Source organism: Eubalaena glacialis, chromosome 7 (assembly GCF_028564815.1).
Source record: "Eubalaena glacialis isolate mEubGla1 chromosome 7, mEubGla1.1.hap2.+ XY, whole genome shotgun sequence".
Classification (NCBI taxonomy): domain Eukaryota; kingdom Metazoa; phylum Chordata; class Mammalia; order Artiodactyla; family Balaenidae; genus Eubalaena; species Eubalaena glacialis.
The window spans coordinates 73,629,283-73,652,676 of record NC_083722.1 but is presented as its reverse complement, the minus strand read 5'-3'; the positions used below and the strand labels follow the sequence as shown (position 1 = coordinate 73,652,676).

General features: G+C 43.3%; 1 protein-coding gene across 1 annotated transcript in view; it reads left to right on the top strand.

Annotated features, from left to right (window-relative positions):
• Window positions 1-23,394, top strand: part of SLC25A20 (solute carrier family 25 member 20) — a 31,730-nt gene that overhangs the window by 7,239 nt on the left and 1,097 nt on the right. Inside the window, exons 3-8 of the mRNA XM_061195356.1 lie at window positions 3,291-3,418; window positions 6,426-6,516; window positions 21,137-21,254; window positions 21,939-22,011; window positions 22,385-22,494; window positions 23,115-23,239. Coding sequence (XP_061051339.1) covers window positions 3,291-3,418; window positions 6,426-6,516; window positions 21,137-21,254; window positions 21,939-22,011; window positions 22,385-22,494; window positions 23,115-23,239 — 645 coding nt within the window. The remainder of the gene's footprint in view (window positions 1-3,290; window positions 3,419-6,425; window positions 6,517-21,136; window positions 21,255-21,938; window positions 22,012-22,384; window positions 22,495-23,114; window positions 23,240-23,394) is intronic.

The window sequence follows — 23,394 nt, the reverse complement described above, 5'->3', positions numbered from 1 at the left end:
ATATACAGAAACTAAGAAGCAGGTGTCACCCAGATAAAGAGGGGATGCTGTTGAGTGATGGACTCGGTCTGGGAGGAAGAGTTGTTCCCAGGGTTCCTGCAGGACCCAGGCATGGGAGGAAGATTTTGAGGTGGAGTCTACCCAACCACCCATGCGTGAGACAGTGCTGCCTTTTCTTCTGTAAGGCTCTCTTCCTTTCATCAGCCCAGAATGGAGTCTGATCGGTGTCCAGTGGAGGCTTTGGGCTTCAAGTCAGCTAAGAGTTCTCTGCCTTTACAGAGAGGCAGGATTTCATGCCTCTTGGTCAGCAAATGTTATTGAGGACCTATTCAGCGCCTGGGCAGTGTGCTGGGTGCTGGAGGCCTGATGAGAATGGCTCGTATAAACCCAACTCCCTGCAGAGTTGAATAGGCTTCCTTAGTTTATATTTGTGCTTGTCTCTGGGTTCTGCTGTGCCAGATTGAGCTCTCTGCTTTCTGGTGCTGCCAGACGGGTCTTGGTTGTGCTGCATGGAACTGGGTAGGCCAGACAGTGGAAGGAAGGCTAGAGGAGTTGTTGGGAGGCGTGGGTTTGGCCCTCAGGCCTTGGGCATCCTCTCAGCCCAGGTGGGAAGCTGTGGGAGGGGCTTTTGGGGGGCTTTGTCACATGCTGCTTTTGCAGATCCTTCTCAGAACCTTCTCTTCCTATTAACCTTTCCTATTTACCTCCTCTGCACTTTGTCCTTGGAGAGTCTGCTTACAGCCTGTAGCAGTGCTAGACCTTTGCAGGATCTGGGAGGAGTACTGACGGGTACAGTTGTGCCCCTTGAGTTCTGGAAAGAAGATGGGTTGTGAATGGCCGGGGTCTGTAGCGAGGCAGGTTCTCCAGCCTAGGTCTGTGGACACTCTCAGTGTGCAACTCCACCCTGTTTCTCCTGCTACTTTATGTAGGGAGCAACTTTAACATTTTTTTGTGTTTTGTTTTAAAAATTATCCCTTATTTGTATTAAAATTATACAAGCACTTAGTTTGCTACTGAAGGACTTGTAACAAAGTAGTCCTCCCACCCCAATTCTCTAGAGGTTACTTTCAGCTCTCTCAGTTGTTAATGCTGTTTTCTGCCTAGATGCACACGTATATTTTATACATTTAAAAATGTGTTTTAAAACTAACACAGGGACTTCCCTGGTGGTGCAGTGGTTAAGAATCCACCTGCCAATGCAGGGGACACGGGTTCATGCCCTGGTCCGGGAAGATCCCACATGCTGTGGAGCAGCTAAGCCCGTGCGCCACAACTACTGAGCCTGCGCTCTAGAGCCTGTGAGCCACAACTACTGAAGCCCGCGCACCTAGAGCCCGTGCTCCGCAACAAGGGAAGCCACCGCAATGAGGAGCCCGCACACGGCAACAAAGAGTAGCCCCTGCTCACCACAGCTAGAGAAAGCCCACGCGCAGCAATGAAGACCCAACGCAGCCAAAAATAAATAAATAAATAAATAAATAAATAAATAAATTTATTTATTTAAAAAATAAAATAAAACTAACACAACATTGTAAAGCAATTATACTCCAATTAAAAAAAAGAGAAAAAAATGTGTTTTAGCTACCTATTTGTGGTAGATGATTTTAACTCTTGCATTCCTTATCACCTTTCTGCCCTGCCCATGTAATTTTATCATACTTTGTGGTTTAGTACAATTCAGTGTTTTCATGATTACAACTTTATATATGTTTTTCTCTGTTAACTAAGTAATGTTCTATGACGTGCATTTCATTTCTTGTACAACTTTTTGTTTTTCTTGAGGTTGGGTTGAAAATTGCATCAGTTTCTTTTGCTTGTGTTTCTTTGAATCTCTGCCTCTGTCATCCTGTACCCTAAATGCTCTGTAGAATACCTTTTTGTTTGGTTTTCCACACTGCCTAAACAGTTATAATCTGTTGTTACAATGTTTATTGTTTTGCTTTGTTCTTCTTGGAAAAAACAAACTCCTCCCGGAGTCCTCTATCTTCATACTCCCCCCGGAGTCCTCTATCCTCATACTTCCATGTAGGCTGGTTTCTTCCCAGGCCCACTGTACCAGACACCATCCTGGAAATCCCCTTCATCTCTTGGGCCAAACCCTTGGTCTCAGATCTTCCTCTTCCTTGATTTACTAACTTGTTTGGTTGGGATATCTATTTGTCTATTTATTGGCTACTACATAGTTGCTTTCATTATCAAACTGTACTAGTGAAAATTGATGTGCAGTCTTGCTATTGTCTTTAACAGTAAAAACCCCATGTCTTTTTTTTGGGGGGGGCACACTGGGCGGCTTGAGGGATCTCAGTTTCCCGACCAGGGATTGAACCTGGGCCACAGCAGTGAAAGCCTGGAATCCTAACCACTAGGCCACCAGGGAACTCCCCTCATGTCTTAATACTTGGGAAATACAAAAATTTCTTACACCTCTAATGTCACCCCAAAGAAGTCACATTGTACATTCTGTTTTGTAGCCTGCTTTATTTATTTATTTATTTATTTATTTTTGGCTGCATTGGGTCTTCATTGCTGCATGCGGGCTTTCTCTGGTTGTGGCGAGTGGGGGTTACTCTTCGTTGTGGTGCGTGGGCTTCTCATTGTGGTGGCTTCCCTTGTTGCGGAGCATGGGCTCTAGGCACGCAGGCTCAGTAGTTGTGGCTCGTGGGCTCTAGAGCGCAGGCTCAGTAGTTGTGGCACACGGGCTTAGTTGCTCTGCGACATGTGGGATTTTCCGGGACCAGGGATCGAACCAGGGATCGAACCCGTGTCCCCTGCATTGTTAGGCGGATTCTTAACCACTGCGCCACCAGGGAAGTCCCTGTAGCCTGCTTTTTTTTCACTTAGTAGTCTCTTCTCATGTTACAACGTGATTTTATGGCTATGTGATAGTCCATTTATGGAGTTCCCATAATGTGTCTCAATCTCCTATTTGGGAATTTTTAGGTTCATTCCAGAATTTTGCTACTTAATAAATTCCTGATGTCATTCTTTATTATATCTGAGTATTTCCTTAGAATACGTTTCTAGACAGAGAATTTTCTGATGAAAGTGTAAGCTGCATATTTCCAGATTGCCTTCCAGAATAGGAGCTGTTTTCAGTTTCTCCAGCAGTGTATAAGAAGACAACTGTTTCTGATAAATGTGGGAGTATTCTTCCTTTTAAAAGCTCTCCTTGCTTGGAGGGGAGGTGAAGGAAGGAGGCCACAGGTCAGAGGACACACTGCTTCCCTGTTTCAGTGATGTAAAAGTTAGCTGTGTCTGTAAACAGCTTCCACTTCTGTGATTCCTTGCAGGGCATCACGGGTCTATATCGGGGCATGGCCGCCCCCATCATTGGGGTCACCCCCATGTTTGCCGTGTGCTTCTTTGGGTTTGGTTTGGGGAAGAAACTGCAACAAAAACACCCAGAGGATGTGCTCAGGTGAGTACTTACAAGCTTGGAGGACTCGATGCTGTTCTGCTTGGTGGTATGACACAGGTTAAGGGGAAGAACCTTGGCTGACAGGCAGTGGCTGTCCTCCTGGGTCCCCAGGGCTAGCTCCTGGTTGCTCCACGTGAGGGAGGTACTTGAGTTTTCCTTTGCCCTGTGAACCAAAAGGGAAAAAGAAAAACTCAGATCCCTCCCCCACCCCCTTATTAGGTTGTCATAATTTCTTCTGTGAGGTAGTATCACTTAACCCCACAGCATTGGGAGGTCTGAATGCTAAAATGTGTGTGCCACGAAGGTACCTGGTGGTGCAGTAATGACAGCAGCAGCCTTGTTTCCCATCACCTGGTTGGGAGAAGGGAAGGTTCCAACTTTTGTTTTACTTCATTTTAATATAATTATTTCAGATACTGGTTTCTCTGGGTTTTTTAAAATTTTAATTAATTAATTAATTTGGCTGCATTGGGTCTTTGTTGCTGTGCACGGGCTTCCTCTAGTTGTGGCAAGCGGGGGCTACTCTTCTTTGCAGTGTGCGGGCTTCTCATTGCGGAGGCTTCTCTTGTTGCGGAGCACGGGCTCTAGGCACGCGGGCTCAGTAGTTGTGGTGTGCGGGCTTCAGTAGTTGTGGTGTGCGGGCTTCAGTAGTTGTGGCATGCGGGCTCAGTAGTTGTGGCTTGCGGGCTCTAGAGCGCAGGTTCAGTAGTTGTGGTGCATGGGCTTAGTTGCTCCGCGGCATGTGGGATCTTCCCAGACCAGGGCTTGAACCTGTGTCCCCTGCATTGGCAGGCGGATTCTTAACCACTGCACCACTAGGGAAGTCCCTGGTTTCTCTGTTAAAGTGAAATAAATTAGTATATTTCCTTTCAGTAAACTTTAAGTTAGATTTGGGTATGAAGAGGCAGATGAGGCAGAATTATAGTTCAGAATTTACAAAGTAGTTAATGAAAACAGGCTTCTTGGGATGCAGGGGAATTCTGAGTTGAAACATGGGATGACAAGGCACACTCAGTCTGAGCTGTGCAGGCTGACAACTCCTGGGAGGGGCTGCAGGCAGCACAGGACCCTGGTAGGCTTGGGATTAGGAGCTCAAGGGAGGCAGCCCAGGGTGCCATGCGGTTGTTTTCTGTCACCACTTCAGGCCACAGCAGGCTGAGTAAGGGTCTGGACATAGATAGAAATGCTCGTAATGTGAAACTCTATTTTTGGAGTCCTTGTGACCCTCTGAATGTGACCAGCTTCTATAAAAAGCCTCAGGTGGCCCCAAATGTGGGTGTGTGGGGCTTCCTTTTGAAACTGTGTTTGACTGTTGGTAGTCCAAATGTCCTATGGACACATGTCCTCACTGAGCACCTGGTCTTTTAGCTCATGTGCCAGCTCACAAGGGCCATGCACAAGAACCCCCGTGGGTTCACTGCTAGTACTTCAGCCTGTGGGTTGTATTCCCTATACTATCGTGTCAGTCCTCAGAGAAGCACCCTTCCTGCTTAAGCAAAGATTGAGACACTCAGGTCCCTGCCCCCATAATCCTGCCGTGCTCTTAATCCTGAATGCCAACCCTGCCACCTTCCACTCCCTGCAGTAGTGTTTGGGGACGGTATGGAAAGGAACATTACCAGGACCTTGGGTCCAGCACTCACAGATGCTTCCCTGGTGTGGGGGTGAAGGGTGGCAGAATGGGCCACCCACGTAGGGTGTCTGCATGGTACCCTGTGCACACACAGAGACCCTGTTCAGAGGAAAGTCTTCAGTCCTGGGAGATGGAGGTATGTCCAGCCTAAGGTCTGGGCATACATGGAAGAATAGATGTTGGTCTCATGAGGGGAAGTTTCATTGCTGAGAGGGCTCCTCTTGGGGACAGCGGTGTGAACTGAGACTGTAAAGGAGGCCATGCATGAAAGCAAGTCTCCTGACTGTTGAACAGTCAGCTTGTGTGCTGGGCTTGCATGCCTGAGGTAGTTGTGTGAGTGCCTGGAAAAAACAGGACCATTGAGACTGGTGCCCTGCCTGGAAGGAAGGACCCGAAGTGGATGTCTCCCTTTCCCCATTTGACATCTGTCCTCCAGGTTTTGGGCTCCTTGTAGGGTGGGACAGGCCTGAAGGCTCAGCTGTCAGAGGCTTGGGGTTAGGAGGGGCCTGCGGCTCAGGCAAGAAAGTGAAGTTTTTCAACAACATTTGCTAAATTGTGGGGACACTATTGAAATGCTAATTGTAGCTCTGTGCTCCACTGCCTCCGGACCAGTCTGGTATAGCTAATCTTAGAAAGAAAAGGAGATGCCGGAGGTGGGACAAGCAGTGCCGCTAGGAGCCTCCAATTCCTCCATATATTCAGTGTGGTTCATTCTGTGAGGGCCATGGTGAGAATCCATATCTCTGGCCACTGGGGGACTATTCCCTGCATGGAAGGCCACAGGACCCATCATGTCTCTGGGTACCATCCCTGACTGGGCCCTTCCTAGCATCTTATGACACATTCCTCACAACTGGCTTGGCTGCCCCTTAGCCTGTGGAAGTGGCCACAGCCGTTCCTCCGTCCTTTGTGAATCTTGGCTTAAAATGTTCTCAGGCCCTTGGTGATCCAGAGGAGGCGAGATTGGAGGGGAACTGGGGTTGACTGAGGTCTACATTCTGGGTTAGAGGCTTTTTTCCACAACAACCCTGAACTTTACAGATCAAGGCACAGAGAGGCCTGGAAACTCGTCCATAGTCACTGTGCATGGCAGGCCGGGGAGGAAACTTCTCCCATGGGTGAGGCCATCTGAGTGTGCATGTGGGCCTCATGACCAAGCTCATATTGCTCTTGGCACTGAGACCCCTGCCTTGGGAAATTTGACGTCAGAATATACCTAGAACTTGGGTTTTGTGTGAAATATGCTTTATTTGTGCTGGACTTCTGCCCAGTCCAAGTACTTATTTTTTCTTTCAAAGTCCTCTTTGCTGGGATTGCCTCTGTTCTGGGTGGTTAGTCACAGGTTCTTGCCTCTTGTTTTTGTTTTCAATACAGCTACCCCCAACTATTTGCAGCTGGGATGTTATCTGGTGTATTCACCACGGGAATTATGACCCCTGGAGAACGGATCAAGTGCTTGTTACAGGTGAGGGTGTGATCTGGGGTGGGGGGATATGATTTGGGGGGAGGTGGCTAGCTTTTTCCATTGGGTATACAATTTTGTGTGGATATTTATGTCCTTTCACCCTTTATAAAGACTTCAGGTCAGGTGTGCAAAACAGTTTCAAGGTTTTCAGGAACATGGAAGCAATCGTAGTAGAATCAAGAACCAGGACAGTGTAACAAATCAACCAAATGTCACACCTGTGACGGGTCAGCTCAGACTTATCCACCCTTATTAGCAGCTACTTCAGGAACTCTGAAAGGTGAGTCATGTCTCATCAGAGGTGGAAGGGAGGCTGCTCCTGCCTAACATGTTATGTCTCTGCCATTTGCCCAAAGGCTCAGTGCCCTTAAAGTGTCTGGCTTGTTCCCAGGCCAAGGGTGTGAACTGACTGCCTGCCTTACCACACAGGGCTCCTTTTTAAAAAAGTGTTACTGCTTTTTTCTTCTAATGGCTGAAGCAATTTAACACACAGTCTTTGCTAGAAAAATTTTGGTAATGCAGAGAAGCACACAGAAAACAATGTATTTATCACCCATGATACCACCCCACTGTTATGCTTTCTGTGTGAATTCTTCTAGTCTTTTTGGTAAACTTGTATTAAAAAAAGTTATCTTTTGAAATAAAATTGGGGTCACATATTGCAATAGTTTTGTAACCAGCTTTTTTCATTTGATATGTCACAATATTTTTGTGATTTTTTTTCTCAGGCGTCATTTTCTATATTTTATTTCAATACATGGCTGTCATTTACCCAGTAATCCCTTATCTGGGGACATGACAAATTATATGCCATAGTGAAGATCTTTGTAAATAAGTCTCTGCATGTGTTCCTGATTATTTTCTTAGGATAAATGTCTAGACTTGAAATTAGTGTGATTAAAGGTATGTACTTTTTTTTTAAGGTATGTACTTTTTAAAATGGTTTTTAATGCATTTTACTAAATGGCCCTCCTATAAAAGTCTGTCATTTTCTATTCCTGTCAATAGTATAAGAGCTCTTACTTCCCAGCAGACTCTGTGGCATCTAATTTACAATCTCTGCTAGTCTGATGGGTGAAAAATTTGCATTGTTTTAATTTTTCTTGCTTTTAATTGTTGGTGAGGTTAATTTTTTTGATGCGTATTAGCTGTTTGTATTTTTCCTTTGTGAAATGCCTATTTGTGTTCTTTGCTCATTTGTTTTTCTATTGACTTATAAAAGCTTTGGACATGTTTGAATTTATTATTTTGTTTTATTTATTTACTTTTGGCTGTGTTGGGTCTTCATTGCAGCGTGGGCTCTCTCTAGTTGCCGCGAGCAGGGGCTACTCTGTTGCGGTGCGCGGGCTTCTCATTGTGGTGGCTTCTCTTGTTGCAGAGCACGGGCTCTAGGTGCACGGGCTTCAGTAGTTGCAGCACATGGGCTCAGTAGTTGTTGCACGCGAGCTCTAGAGCGCAGGCTCAGTAATTGTGGCGCATGGGCTTAGTTGCTCTGCAGCATGTGGGATCTTACTGGTTCAGGGATTGAACCCGTGTCCCCTGCATTGGCAGGCGGATTCTTAACCCCTGCGCCACCAGGGAAGTCCCCAATTTATTATTTTTAAAGATTTTTATACAATTTTTAAAGGTTACACTCCATTTACAGTTATTACAAAATATTGGCTGTATTCCCCAAGTTGTACAATACATCCTTGTAGCCTGTCTTACACCCAATAGTTTGTACCTGTCACTCCCCCACCCCTAAAACCTTTGGACATATTAAGGTTATTAATTTCTTATCATATTTGGCAAGTCTTTTTCATGCTTTGCATTCATCATTTAATTTTGTGCATTTTTTAAATTAAATTTTTTTATTTTGAGATACTTACAGATTCACATACAGTTGTAAGAAGTAATACAAAGGGAAAAAAAGAAATAAATAATACAAAAGGAGCCCACGTACCCTTTACTCAGTTCTTCCACAGAGGTAATATATTGTAAAATTATAGTACAATATCACAACCAGAATATTGACATTGTTACAGTCAAGATACAGAACAATTCCATCATGCCAAGGATCCTTCATGTAGCCCTTTAATAGCCACATTCACTTCCCTTACCCCACTCCAGTCCTTAACCACCCCAGCAACCACTAATCTGAACTCTATAAGCCTGTAATTTCAAGACTTATATAAATGGAACTATACAGTATGTAAACTTTTCAGATTGGCTTTTTCAACTCAACCTAATTTTCTGGAGATTCATACAGATTGTTGCATATATGAATAGTTCATTCCTTTTTAGTAGTCCATGGTGTGGATGTACTACAAATATGTTTAACTTTTCATCCATTGAAGGACATCTGGGTTGTTTTCAGTTTTTGGCTATTATAAATAAAGATGCTGTAAACATTCATGTACAGAGGTTTTTCTGAGAAAATCAGTCTTCATTTCTCTGGGATAAATGCCCAGGAGTATAATTGCTGAGTCATGTGGTAGTTGCATGTTTAGTGGGGTTTTTTTTGGTTTTTTTGTTTTTTTTGGCCACAACGCATCAGCATGTGGAATCCTAGTTCGCCCATCAGGGATCAAACCTGTGTACCCTGAAGTGGAAGTATGGAGTCTTAACCACTGGATCTCCAGGGAAGTCCCATGCATGTTAGTTTTTAAAGAAACTACCAAACAGTTTTTTCAGAGTAGCTATATCATTTTACATTTCCACCAGCAATGTATGAGTGATCCAGTTTCTCTGCATCCTCACCAACATTTGGTGTTGTCACTGTTCTTAATTTTAGCCATTCTGATAGGTGTGTAGTGATATCTCATTTTAATTTGTATTTTCCTAATAGCTGAAGATGTTGAACATCTTTTCCTGTGCTCATTTGCTATATGTATATCCTGTTTGGTGAAATGTTTGTTCATGTGTTTTGCCCATTTTCTAATTGGATTATTTGTTTTTTTATTATTGAGTTTTAAGAGTCCTTTATTCTAGATACTAGTGCTTTGTCAGATATGTGGTTTGCAAATATTTTCTTCCAGTCTATAGTTTGTCTTTTCATCCTCTCAGCAGAGTCTTTTGAACAAACATTTTAAATTTTGATGAAGTCCAGTTTGTTAATTTTTCTTTTATGGATTGGGTTTTGGGTGTTTGGGGCATCAGGTCTTAAGAACTCTTTACCTAGCCTGCAATCCCAAAGATTTTCTAATATGTTTTTCCAAAAGTTTTATCTATAGTTTACCTTTTACATTTAAGTCTGTGACTTCATTTTGAGTTAATATTTGTATTATGTATGAGAATTAGGTCAGAGTTCTTTTATTTTTTTCTTTTCCCTAGGGCTGTCCAGTTGCACCATACCATTTGCTGAAGAGACTTATCTTTCTTCCACTGACTTGTGTTTGCATCTTTGTTAAAAATCAGTTGGGCATATTTGTGTGGGTCTACTTCTGGGTACTCTAGTTTCTTCCATTGATTTATGCATCTATCCCTTCACGAATACTACAGTCTTGATTAGTATAGCCATATACTAAGTCTTGAAATTGACTAGACTGATGCCTCCCACTTTATTCTTTAAAAAAAAAAAATGGGGACTTCCCTGGTGGCGCAGTGGTTAAGAATCTGCCTGCCAACGCAGGGGACACGGGTTCAAGCCCTGGTCTGGGAAGATCTCACATGCCTCGGAGCAACTAAGCCCATGCACCACAACTGCTCAGCCTCTGCTCTAGAGCCTGAGAACCACAACTACTGAACCCGTGTGCCACAACTACTGAAGCCTGCGCTGCTCCACAACAGGAGAAGCCACCGCAATGAGAAGCCCCGCACACCACAACGAAGAGTAGCCCCCGCTCGCCGCAACTGGAGAAAGCCCGTGTGCAGCAACGAAGACCCAACACAGCCAACAATAAATTAATTAATTAACTAATGAAAAAAATTGTTCTAGCTATTCTAATTCCTTTGTAGTGGGTTGGCCAAAAAGTTCGCTCGGGTTTTTCCGTAACATCTTACAGAAAACTTTTTGGCCAACCCGATATTTCCATGTAAATTTTAGGATAATTTAGAAAATTGAGAAAAATCTTGCTGAGATTATGTTAAACCTATAGGTCAATTTGGGTAGAATTAACACATTATTTTGAGTCTTCCAATACATGGACATGTTATATCTCTCCATTTATTTAGAACTTTAATTTCTTTCATCAGCATTGTGTAGTTTTCAGCATATAAGCTCTTAATGTGTTTTCTTATATACCTAAGTGCTTCTCTCTTAATTTGACTTTGTAAAATGGCATTGTAAATGGTATTATAATTTTAATTTTTTTGTCTACATTTTCATTGCTAGTTTGTAGAAATGCAATTGATTTTTGTATGTTAATCTTGTATCATGTGAACCTTCCTGAATGCCCTTATTAATTCTAGGATTTTTTTTTGGTAGATTCCTTGGGATTTCCTATGTAGATAATCATGTTATTTGCAAATAGGGACAGTTTTATTTCTTCATTTCTAATCTGTTTACCTTTTATTTCCTTATTTCACTGGCTAGAATTTCCAGTACTATGTTGAATAAGAGTGATGAGAATGGATATTTTTGCCTTGTTCCCAATCTCATGGGGAAGTATTCACTATTTCACTGTTAAATATGATGTTAGATGTAGTTTTTTGTTTGTTTGTTTGGTTTTTTTGGCCGCACCATGCTGGATGCAGGATCTCAGTTCCCCGAACAGGGATGGAACACAGTGCCCCCTGCAGTGGAAGTGCGGAGTCTTAACCACTGGACCACCAGGGAGGTCCCAGATGTAGTTTTTTGATAGATGCTCTTTATCAAGTTGAGAAAGTTACCTTCTTTTCCTCTTTTTTCTGAGAGTTTTCTCATGAATGGATATTGACTTTTGTCAAATTCTTTTTCTTCATTTATTAATGTGATCATGTGATTTTTCTCCTTTAACCTCTTAATTCGGTGAATTACATCAATCGATGTTTGAATCCTGAACCAATTTTGCATTGCTGGAATAAACCCCCCAACTTGGTCATAGTGTATAATTCTTTTTATATACTGCTGAGTTCTATTTTCTTATATTTTGTTAAGTATTTTTGCATCTATAGTCATGAGAGATATTAGTCTGTCATTTTTTATTCTGTCTTGTCTTTGTCTGGTTTTGGTATCAGAATAATGCTATCTTCATAAAATGAATTGGGAATTGTTCCCTCTTCTATTTTCTGAGAGGGATTATGTAGAATTGGTGTTCATTTTTCTATAAACATTTGGTAGAATTTTATAGTGAAACCATATAGGCTTGGAGATTGTGGGGGAGGAATTATTAAATTATGAATTCAATTTTCTTAATAGTTACAGGGCTATTCAAATTACTTACTTCATATTGGGAAAATTGTGGTAGTTTTTTTTTTTAAATATTTTATTTATTTATTTATTTGGTTGTGCCAGTTCTTAGTTGCGGCAGGTGGGCTCCTTAGTTGTGGCTTGCCAGCTCCTTAGTTGTGGCATGTGAACTCCTAGTTGCGGTTGCATATAGGATCTGGTTCCCTGACCAGGGATCGAACCTGGGCCTCCTACACTGGGAGCACGGAGTCTTATCCACTGTGCCACCAGGGAAGTCCCTGTGGTAGTTTTTGTTTTTGTTTTTTTATCTGAGTTGTCAAATGTGTGTGTGTAAAGTTGTTTGTAGTATTCCCTTATTGTCCTTTATACATTGGAAGATTCTGTGGTGTTATCTTCTGTTTTATTCCTGGTATTAATAATTTGTGGGGCTTCCCTGGTGGCACAGTGGTTAAGAATCCGCCTGCTAATGCAGGGGACACGGGTTTGAGCCCTGGTCTGGGAAGATCCCACATGCTGCGGAGCAACTAAGCCCATGCGCCCCAACTACTGAGCCTACACTGTAGAGCCCGCGAGCCACAACTACTGAAGCCCTCGTGCCTAGAGCCTGTGCTCCTCAACAAGAGAAGCCACTGCAATGAGAAGCCTGCACACCGCAACGAAGAGTAGCCCCCACTCGCCACAACTAGAGAAAGCCTGCGTGCAGCAGCGAAGACCCAACACAGCCAAAAATTAATTAATTAATTAATTAATAAAAAAATACGAATTTGTGACTTCTCTCTTTTTTTTTCTTTGTCAGTCTCACTTGAGGTTTGTCAGTTTTATTGATCTTTTCAAAAAAGATTTTTCTTTCTTTCTTTTTTTTTTTTTTTTGGCCATGCCACGCGGCTTGTGGGATCTCAGCTCCCTGAACCCAGGCCATGGCAGTGAAAGCCCAGAATCCTAACCACTAGGCCACCAGGGAACTCACCTCATTGACTTTCTTTTTTTTTTTTTTTTTTTTTTATTTTTTTAAAAATTTTTTTAATTAATTAATTAATTAATTTATTTTTGGATGTGTTGGGTCTTCGTTTCTGTGCGAGGGCTTTCTCTAGTTGCGGCAAGCGGGGGCCACTCTTCATCGCGGTGCGCGGGCCTCTCACTATCGTGGCCTCTCTTGTTGCGGAGCACAGGCTCCAGACGCGCAGGCTCAGTAGTTGTGGCTCACGGGCCTAGTTGCTCCGCGGCATGTGGGATCTTCCCAGACCAGGGCTCGAACCTGTGTCCCCTGCATTAGCAGGCAGATTCTCAACCACTGCGCCACCAGGGAAGCCCCATTGACTTTCTTTATTGTTTTTCTGTTTTCAATTTCATTGGTTTCTGCTTGTTTTTTATTATTTACTTCCTTTTGCTTGTTTTGGGTTTTGTTTGCTTTTCTTTTTTTTTTTTTTTTTTTTAGGTGTTTGAGGTGCAAGCTTAGATTATTGTTATGAGGCTTTTCCTCTTTTCTAACATATGCAGTCTGTGCTATAAAGTTTCCTCTCAGCCCTGCTTTAGCTGTGTGCCACAAACTTCAATATATTTTAATTGTCAGTTCAGTGTGTTTTCTTTTTCTTTTTTTTAATATTTATTATTTATTTTGCTGTGTCGGATCTTAGTTTCAGCATGCAGGATGTTTTAGTTGCGGCATGAAAACTCTTAGTTGTGGCATGTGGGATCTAGTTCCCTGACCAGGGATCGAACCCAGGCCCCCTGTATTGAGAGTACGGAGTCTTAGCCACTGGACCACCAGGGAAGTCCCAGTTCAGTGTGTTTTCTAATTTCCTTTGAGACTTCCTTTTTTAATTACTTAGGAGAGTGTTGTTCAGTTTTCAAGTGTTGTAGATTATTGATTTCTGGTTTGAGTCCATTGTGATTGGAAAACATATTCTGTATTATTTATATTCTTTTAAATTTCTTGAGGTTTATGGCCTTGGATATGGTTTATCTTGGTCCATGTTCCACGGGCATTTGAAAAAAATGTGTGTTCTGCTGTCATTTGGTGGAGTAATCTATAAATGTCAATTATATCCTGTTGGTTGATGGTGTTGTTGAGTTCTTCTCTATCCTTGATGATTTTCTGTCTAGTTGTTCTACCTATTTGTTGATGGAGGAATTTGAAATCTCCAACTGTAATTGTGAGTTTGTTTGTTTCTTCTTTCAGTTCTATCAGTTTTGCTTCACATAGTTTGCAGCTTTTTTGTTTAATATATACACATTTAGGATTGCTATGTCTTCTTGGCGGATTGGCCCTTTTATCACTATGTAATGTCCCTCATATTACCATTATATGATATCCCATATTTTTGCTTACTATGTTCTTCCTTCCTTCCTGATGCTCCAGGGTTCCTTCTTTTAGAGTTTCTTTTCTATTTAAAGAACTTCCTTTAGCCATTCTTTTGGGGTAGGTCTGTGAATGACAAAGTCTCTTAGTTTTCCTTCATCTAAGAATGCCTGATTTCCCCTTTATTCCTGAAAAATATTTTCACTTGACATAGGGTTCTGGGATTACAGTTCTTTTCTCTTTCTTTCTTTCTTTCTTTTTCTTTCTTTCTTCCTTTCTCTCTCTCCCTCTCTTTTCTTTCTTTCTTTCTTTCTTTCTCTTCTTTCTTTCGTTGCATTGGGTCTTCGTTGCTGCATGTGGGCTTTCTCTAGTTTCGTCAAGCGGGGGCTACTCTTCGTTGTGGTGTGCGGGCTTCTCATTGCGGTGGTTTCTCTTGTTGCGGAGCTTGGGCTTTAGGCACGCGGGCTTCAGTAGTTGTGGCACGTGGGCTCAGTAATTGTGGCTCTTGGGCTCTAGAGCGCAGGCTCAGTAGTTGTGGCACACGGGCTTAGTTGCTCCGCGGCACGTGGGATCTTCCTGGACCAGGGCTCAAACCTGTGTCCCCTGCATTGGCAGGCGGATTCTTAACCTACAGTTCTTTTCTTTCAGCTCCCGAAAGCCACTGTGCCCCTTCCTTCTACCCTCCCTGGTTTCTGCTGTCATTCTAATTGTTTTTTTCAATAGGCAATGTGTTATTTTTCTCTGGCTACTCTTAAGCTTTTTTCTCTGTCTTTAGTTTTCAACTAAGTTCACTTGTGATGTGTTATGGCATGGATTTATTTGGGTGTATTCTGTTTAGGGTTCGCTCAGCTTCTTAAATCTATATGTTTATGTTTTGCCAAATTTGGGAAGTTTTCAGCAGTTATTTCTTTGAGTACTTTTTCAGTCCTACCCTCTTTTCTCCTCTTCTTCTGGGACTGTGAGGAAACAAAGATTTTCTGTTACAGCCCCAGGGGTCCCTGAGGTTCTGTTCAGTTTGTTTCAGTTTGTTTTCTTTCTGTTGTTCAGATTGGGTATTTTCCATTGTTCTGTCTTCTAATCCTGATTTTTTTTTCCTCTCTCCCCTGTATTCTGCTGTTGAACGAGCCATCCACTGAGCTTTTTTATTTTCTTTTTAATACATTTATTTATTTATTATTTATTTTTGGCTGTGTCAGGTCTTCATTGATGCATGCCGGCTTTCTCTAGTTGTGGCGAGCGGGGGCTACTCTTCGTTGCGGTGTGCAGGCTTCTCATTGCGGTGGCTTCTCTTGTTGCAGAGCACAGGCTTTAGGCGCTCGGGCTTCAGTAGTTGTGGCACTCGGGCTCAGTAGTTTTGGTGCATGGGCTTAGTTGCTCTGCGGCATGTGGGATTTTCCCGGACCAGGGCTCAAACCTGTGTCCCCTGCATTGGCAGGTGGATTCTTAACCACTGCACCACCAGGGAAGTCCCCACTGAGCTTTTTATTTCGGTTGTATTTTTCAACTCTAAAACTTCCACTTGGTTCTTCCTCATATCTTCTATTTCTGTGCTGATATTTTATTTCTTTGCTGTGGCTTTCTAATTTTTTTAATCTGTTTCAAGCATATTAATAATTACTCGTTGAAGGATTTTTACAATGGCTGGTTTAAAATCTTTGTCAGATAATTCTAACATCTCTGTCATCTTGGTATTGGCATCTATTGCTTCTTTTTTCTTTTAGTTTGAGATCTTCCTGGTTTTAGACATGTGTGATTTCCAGTTGGAACCTGGATATTTGCATACTTTATTGAGATTCTGGATCCTATTTAATCTTTCCATTTTAGTTGGCTTTCTTTGACACCACTCCAGTAGGAAGGGAGGGATGCTGCCTTGTTACTGCCAAGTGGAAGTGGAAGTCTAGGTGACCCACTAGACCTCTGTTGACACTTGAGGGTGGGGCACTTCTTTTTACTGCTGGGTGGTTGTGGGAGTTCCAGTGTCTCTACTGACACCACAGGACAGGAGGGTGATGGTTACAGGCTCTCAGGGATGAAAGTCCTTATTCCGTACTTGGCCTTTTCTGACTCCACCCAGGTAGCCCACGTAGCATGTTGGGTACCTTGTTATAGCCCTGCGAAGGTGGAAGTCTGGGCTCCCCACAGGGTCTTTGCTGGTGTGGATGAGGGTGAGGCCACAGTTTTTTCTATGGTGTATGGCTGGAGTTAGAGTGGTTTTTGTCTAAAGATTTTCTGTCTTTCTAGGCTGTTCCTTTTCTGGTCCTTTGTCTAGAGAATGCAGGCTTTTGTTGATGCTTCTTTTTGATCTGTGCTTGTTGGTATTCCTGGATTGCCAGTTTCTTCTGCTTTAAGTCTGAGATATATCAAAAAAGAAAATCCAGGGGACTCACCACTATGTCATTGCTCAAGTCCCAAGGTCCCTAACCAGTCTGCTTCTTCTCTCCAAACTTTCAGAGTCCTCTTATATTTATTTAAAACAAATAATGTCTAGAGTTTTTTGTTGTACTTAGCAGGAGGATTGGGAAAATACTTCTTAGATGTCTGTATATTGATTTTGAGTTAGGGAATGTTTGTTTTCAGTAGCCTTGTCCCTTAGTCTTTTCCATCATGGCTTCTTCCATCTCTTTTATGCCTGAAGTCCTTTTCTGCTCCTAGATGAGACAGTCCCCATCCATATTCTTCCCTTGCACTCCTCCACTCTGCTGGGTGACTACTTTGTAACTCTCTTCTCTTCTCAAACCCCTACCCTCTCAGGAGGTGACCTGGCTTTTTTAAAAATTATTATTAATTAATTTATTTATTTTTGGCTGCGTTGGGTCTTCGTTGCTGCGCGTGGGCTTTCTCTAGTTGCGGCAAGTGAGGGCTACTCTTCGTTGCAGTGCGCGGGCTTCTCATTGCGGTGGCTTCTCTTGTTGCAGAGCATGGGCTCTAGGTGTGCGGGCTTCAGTAGTTGTGGCATGCGGGCTCAGTAGTTGTGGCTCATGGGCTCTAGAGCGCAGGCTCAGTAGTTGTGGCACACAGGCTTAGTTGCTCCACGGCACGTGGAATCTTCCCGGACCAGGGCTCGAACCCGTGTCCCCTGCATTGGCAGGTGGATTCTTAACCACTGCACCACCAGGAAAGTCCCCTGGCTTTCTACTTCACTGAGAAAACTGAAACCACCAGAAGAGGACTTTACCAGATGCCCTCCACTGCCTCCACTCACCCCCTGGCATCTAACTACATCTGTGGCTGCCTGGCTGTTTCCACCACGAATGGCCCATGCTTCTGTTTGACCCCACATCCTATCCCCTCTTGCCCATCCAGAGACCTTGCTTCAACAATTCTTCTTTCTCTCTCCTTCAGCATCAGTTTTTGCTCTTCAATGGATTGTTCTCTTCAGCAATAAAAGCATAAACATGCTTGTATTTTCACCTTAAAAATACAAACTTCTCTCTATTTTACCTTCCACATCCATTTCTGTGCTTCCTGTCTTTGCTCCCCTTTACATCAAAACTCTTTGAAAAAGTTTTCTGTTTTTGTTGTTTTTTTCCTACTCTTTGTCTCTAGTCCCCCTTCTCTAATTGTCAAACCCACATCAGACTGGCTTTTGCCTCACAACTCCAACAAAAGTACTTTTGTCAAGATCACCAGTGACTTTTTTTTTTTTTAATATTTATTTATTTATTTATTTTTGGCTGCGTCGGGTCTTAGTTGCAGTGCACAGGCTCTTTGTTGCGGCACACGGGCTTCTCTCTAGTTGCGGCAGGCGGGCTTAGTTGCCCCGTGGTATGTGGGATCTTAGTTCCCCAACCAGGGATCGAACCCACGTCCCCTCCACTGGAAGGCGGATTCTTAACCGCTGGACCACCAGGGACGTCCCACCAGTGACTTTTACACTAAATCCAACGTTCAGTTCTTGGGCCTGGACATTGATCCATCTTGATCCATCAACAGAATTGGACTCAGCTGGTCCCCCATCTTCCTTGAAGATCTATCTTCACTTGGCTTCTCTCCTGACTTTCCTCCTACCTACTTGGCTGCTCCTTTTCTATGTCCGTTGTTGGTTTATCCTCATCTTCTCAATCTTTTAATGTTCATGTGCACAAGGCTCAGTCATATTACACTCATCTCGTTGATGATTTCTTCTTGTCTCATGACTTTTAGACACCATCTGTATAATAATGATTTTCCAGTTTATATCTCCAACTCAGACTTTTCCTGAACTCTGGACTAGTTTATCCAACATTTCCATTGGATGCTACTAGGCACCTCAGAGTCACCATGTGCAAAACTGAACTCCTGGTCTTCCTCAATACCTGCTTTACCTACAACCTTCTGCAGCTCAGTTGGTGGCAATACCATCTGTCTAGTTGTTCAGCCCTAAAACCCAGGAGTTCTCCTAGATTGTACACTTTGTCTCACTGTACATATCCCATTTGTTGAACAGTTAAGCTGGCTTTCAACAGATCACAAATCTACCCCGTCCCATCACCTCCATTGCAACCACATTGCTCCAGGTCACCTTCAGCACTGGCCTGGATGACTATGAGGGCCTCCTCACTTGTTTCCCTGCTTATAGTCTATACCACACATAATAGAAAATTCTGTTAATATGTCAATTCCATGCCCAGTCCTCTTTGACCCCCCAGGTCACTGTGAGTCAGCTCCAGCATCCTCTGATAACATGGGCCTCTGTGCCATTCCTCAGATATACCAGGCTCACTTGTCCCGGGATCATCTGGGGAAGTTATATTTTTAAAAAAGCCATTGATACTCAATTGACATTGTCTTAAATTTATTATTTTTAGAAAAATTGACATCTTCCTGATTGAAAACTTTTCTGAAAACTTTTCCTAACCAGAACTATGACTCCCTTTTTATTTACCTCTTCTTTTATGTCCCTTGGAAAGGTTTTAGAGTTTTATTTATACAAATCCTATTGCTTGATGCACATATATTTTATTGCTTTTTTTTTTTTTTCCCTAAGAACATTCTTTATACCTGAAACAAGTCACACCTCCTGTGATTTCATTGGAAAAACAGAAACTGGAAGAAGTATTTCTGTAACTTTATCAGAGGAACACAGATCAATGTATTTAAAGGAAAGCTTAACTTGAGTTTAGACATGTAAATCAGTTTAGGAGACATTGTGTACTATCTAGCGTATTCAGGTTTTGCTACTTGAAAGTTGACTATGAATTGATTTTTCTACCTTAATTTAACTAATAAATTTCTAGTCATACCTACTATATTCCTGGCAAGGGGCTAGAGATATCATGATCAACAAGGCCACGTTTTTGCTCTTGGGAATCTCATAGACTTGATTTTCTTCTCCAATACAAACCAAGCTCTATAGAAAGAGCTAGTTTAAGATTGCAGATTTCATGAAGGTAGGCACTCACTTGAAAGAATAGCCTTTAAAACTCTTGAGTCCACGCAATTATTTTTCTTGTACTCATTGAAGTTATTAGGTACCTGATAAAAAATAGCAAGAGGTTGCACCGTAAGGACTATTTCACCTAAATATGCAATATTAGAGCAATGAACATGGACTGTCATATTTCTAGCATTATGGAGAGTTCTAGGTTAGGTGCAGGTGCCCCTTCAAGAAAATTTGATATTAATGTTTCAGTATCAGCAATAAAACAGCACTTCATGTGTTACTTATAAAGGAAGATTTATTACCTTCATATCCTCTTTTTTTTTTTTTAATTAATTAATTTATTTTTTATTTTTGGCTGTGTTGGGTCTTTGTTGCTGCGCGCGGGCTTTTCTGTAGTTGCAGCGAGCGGGGGCTACTCTTCATTGCAGTGCACGGGCGTCTCATTGGGTGGCTTCTCTTGTTGTGGAGCATGGACTCTAGGCGCGCGGGCTTCAGTAGTTGTGGCACTCGGGCTCAGTAGTTGTGGCGCACGGGCTTAGTTGCTCCGTGGCATGTGGGATCTTCCCGGAGCAGGGCTCGAACCCGTGTCCCCTGCATTGGCAGGCAGATTCTTAACCACTGCGCCACCAGGGAAGCCCCATATCCTCTTAGTAATGTATTTCTTCCTTTCATCAGGTATAATCTCATACCACAGCCTTTTTGGCCTTAAAGAGTAATTTAATCTTCTTAGTTCAGAAAACCTTTTAAGCCTTTATTGCTTTTTTTTTTTTATTTTAACATCTTTATTGGAGTATAATTCTTTATTGCTATTTGAATGGGATTCTTTTCCATTAGTTTTCAACTAGTTATTGTTGGTATGTACAAAAATTAATTGGACTTATATATTTATTTTGTAAGTGTTTCTCCTTGGAACTATTAAATCTGAACTCTCTTTCCAGCTTTAATTACTCTTTGGTTGATGCCCTTGTGTGTTCGGATTGCTCTTGACTCTGTACTTGCTGTGGATCCTACATGGGGCTGTCTTTCTCTCAGATCTTTTGTGGGCTACCTCCTGCCTGCCCTCAGGCTCTTGGCTCTTAGGCCCTGGAGCCCAGAGGCTGGGATAGGGGGCCTCTCCTTGGCCCTCTCCTGGCTCTACACAGGACCTCTATCCAGGTATTTAGAGCTCTGAATACAATTTCCAGTTCACCTTCTTTTAACCAAGCTTCATGATCAGTTAGAGCTTGGAGTGGATTTAGTAGTCAATGGATATTTGTTGAAGGAATAAGTGATTGACTGAAGTATTTGTCTCCTCCTTTCTAGACTGCCAACTAGCTTTTTTTATTTTTTATTTTTCCAGCTAGCTTTATTGGGAATGCTCTTGTATTTGGGAACTTATTTTTCAACTTATTTTCCAACTCCTCTGTTGATTTTTTTTTCTAGTCAATGTGAGTATATTTTGTCATATATTCACCTAGCCTTATTTCATAGTAACTTCCACCAATATTGTACATTCTAAATAACTATCAATTTGCCAATGATAGTTATATTTTTCATTGGTCTAATGCATAATGACCACTCCCACACTCACTATGTAATCTTCTGTAACCTGCTAGGTTTGTTGACTTTGATGTTGCTGTTGCTGACTTGATGACTCTTTCCTCCCTCTCAGATTCAAGCTTCTTCAGGGGAGACCAAATACACTGGTGCCTTGGACTGTGCAAAGAAGCTATACAAGGAGGCTGGGATCCGAGGCATCTACAAGGGGACTGTGCTCACCCTCATGCGAGGTAACCTTTGAGGCCCTCCATCTGAGGTGATTTGCCACAGGGGGTCTTGCCTGGATCTCCCGATGAGCCTTGGCACCATACATGCCACAGCTCTGACAGGGCCGGCACTGTGTGTCCTGGTTTTAGGCCATCTTACCTCTGGCCAGCATGGACACACATGAGGATGGGGGGACCCTCCATCCTTCTGATAGGCTGGCCCTCAAGGATGGAAATCATGAGCGTGGCAGTCGGAGGGGAGTAGCAAGTGGAAATCGTGGCTGGAGGGATGAGTGGGAAGAAAGAATGACTTAGGAGCAGTGGAGCTCTTTTTGGCTTGAGAGGCATGTCTTATTGGGGTGGCAACAGAAGAGACAGAGACAGCTCTACCCTTGTCCTGAGATGACAGCTTGGAGGAAGGCCAGATGTTAGCTCTGGTTATAACTGCTTGGAGTGGGCATATTAGTGGGGACCACTCAGAGGGCCTTTGAAGATGAAATAATGTCGTGCATGTTAGCACTCACTCACACCAGTGCTCGCCCCAGAGCAGCATCTGATCACTGCAAAGTGATTATTGCAAATAGGAAGTGCTGCTGAGGAGCTTCTCAGGAAACCTTCAAGGGTCCAAAGCCAAGCTTGGTTCTTCTAAGATCAAGAAATCTGTGAGAATTTTATATCATTTAATTTACCTCTTTCTTGCCATAACAGATGTTCCAGCCAGTGGGATGTATTTCATGACATATGAATGGCTGAAAAATATCTTCACTCCAGAGGAAAAGAGGTGAGGAGAACAGAAGAACTTAGAAGCCACTTTGCCCAATCATGGGTAGGTTGCCCTTCCCTGTTAGTGGATATGAAGGCAGAAGTGGGACTTGCTTCTGTCTCCATGTCCACTTTCCTCTTGTTGCTGCTGAGGCCCAGCTAATACTAATACTCTTTACCCTGTGCCTCACCCGGTGGAGGAAGTGTTTGAAACAAGTGCATGAAACCTCCTTCAACGAGTGGCAGCTACCATGTCACAGGAGCTTTGGCCTTGGACCTCCTCCCTCCAGCCAGTTCCTCCCTTTCTGTGGCTGCCCTGTCTGCACAGGAGGGATGGTCTGAACACCCCTCTCACAGCCTTTGTCTGACTGGGGCTGTTTGGTATTGTGCAGTGTCAATGAGCTCAGCGTGCCTCGGATTCTGGTGGCTGGGGGCATCGCAGGGATCTTCAACTGGGCTGTGGCAATCCCTCCAGACGTGCTCAAGTCCCGCTTCCAGACTGGTTAGTAGAGGAGAGTGGGGTAGATGGGGTTGGTGTGGGTCCCAGAACTGGCTGCCCCTGTGGTACAGAGTTCTTAAGGCCCTAGGGATACTCACTCTCCACAGTAGCACTCAGCATCTGTCTGGCCAACATTCTCCCTTGCAGTCGTTTGTGTTCTAGGAACGCTAGACTCATTTTCTTGTCAGCCTAAACATAAAATAAGTGAGAAGGACTTCCCTGGCAGTCCAGTGGTTAAGACTCCGTGCTTCCACTGCAGGGGGCACAGGTTCAATCCCTGGTCGGGGAACTAAGATCCCACATGCTGTGCAGTGTGGCCCAAAAAAAAAAAATAGTGAGAGAAGAAGTCAAATCAACCTTCCTTCCCTCACATGAGCAGAAGGACTGTTTCATTCTTCATTCCCTTCTCCACTCCCTTGGCACCAGTAATCCAGACATGTGTATCTGTTTGTCCCAAGGTGAACTGTGTTGTCTGTGGACTGGTCCCAGATGACCTGCAAGGTGTCCTCTCGCTGGTGCTGTGGCCCTGCAGGAAGACTTGACTACAATATTGTCCCCATGTAGGTCACCCTGGTCAGGTCAGGAAGCTTCCTGAAGCCGTAACAGTTGGTTTCTGCCCACAGCACCTCCTGGGAAATATCCTAATGGCTTCAGAGATGTGCTGAGGGAGCTGATCCGGAATGAAGGAATCACATCCTTGTATAAGGGGTTCAATGCAGTGATGATCCGAGCCTTCCCAGCCAATGCAGTGAGTGACCAGCAGGGGCTGTGCTTTCCCTTTGGGACTCAGAGCAGGGTGCAGGTGGGCTGACTTTTGCTTGCTTCTGGGATTGAATTGGGGGCTCAGTTTTTCCAAATCCCACCCTCAGTCAGAGCCTCCTTATTTGTTCCCTTTCCTGAAGC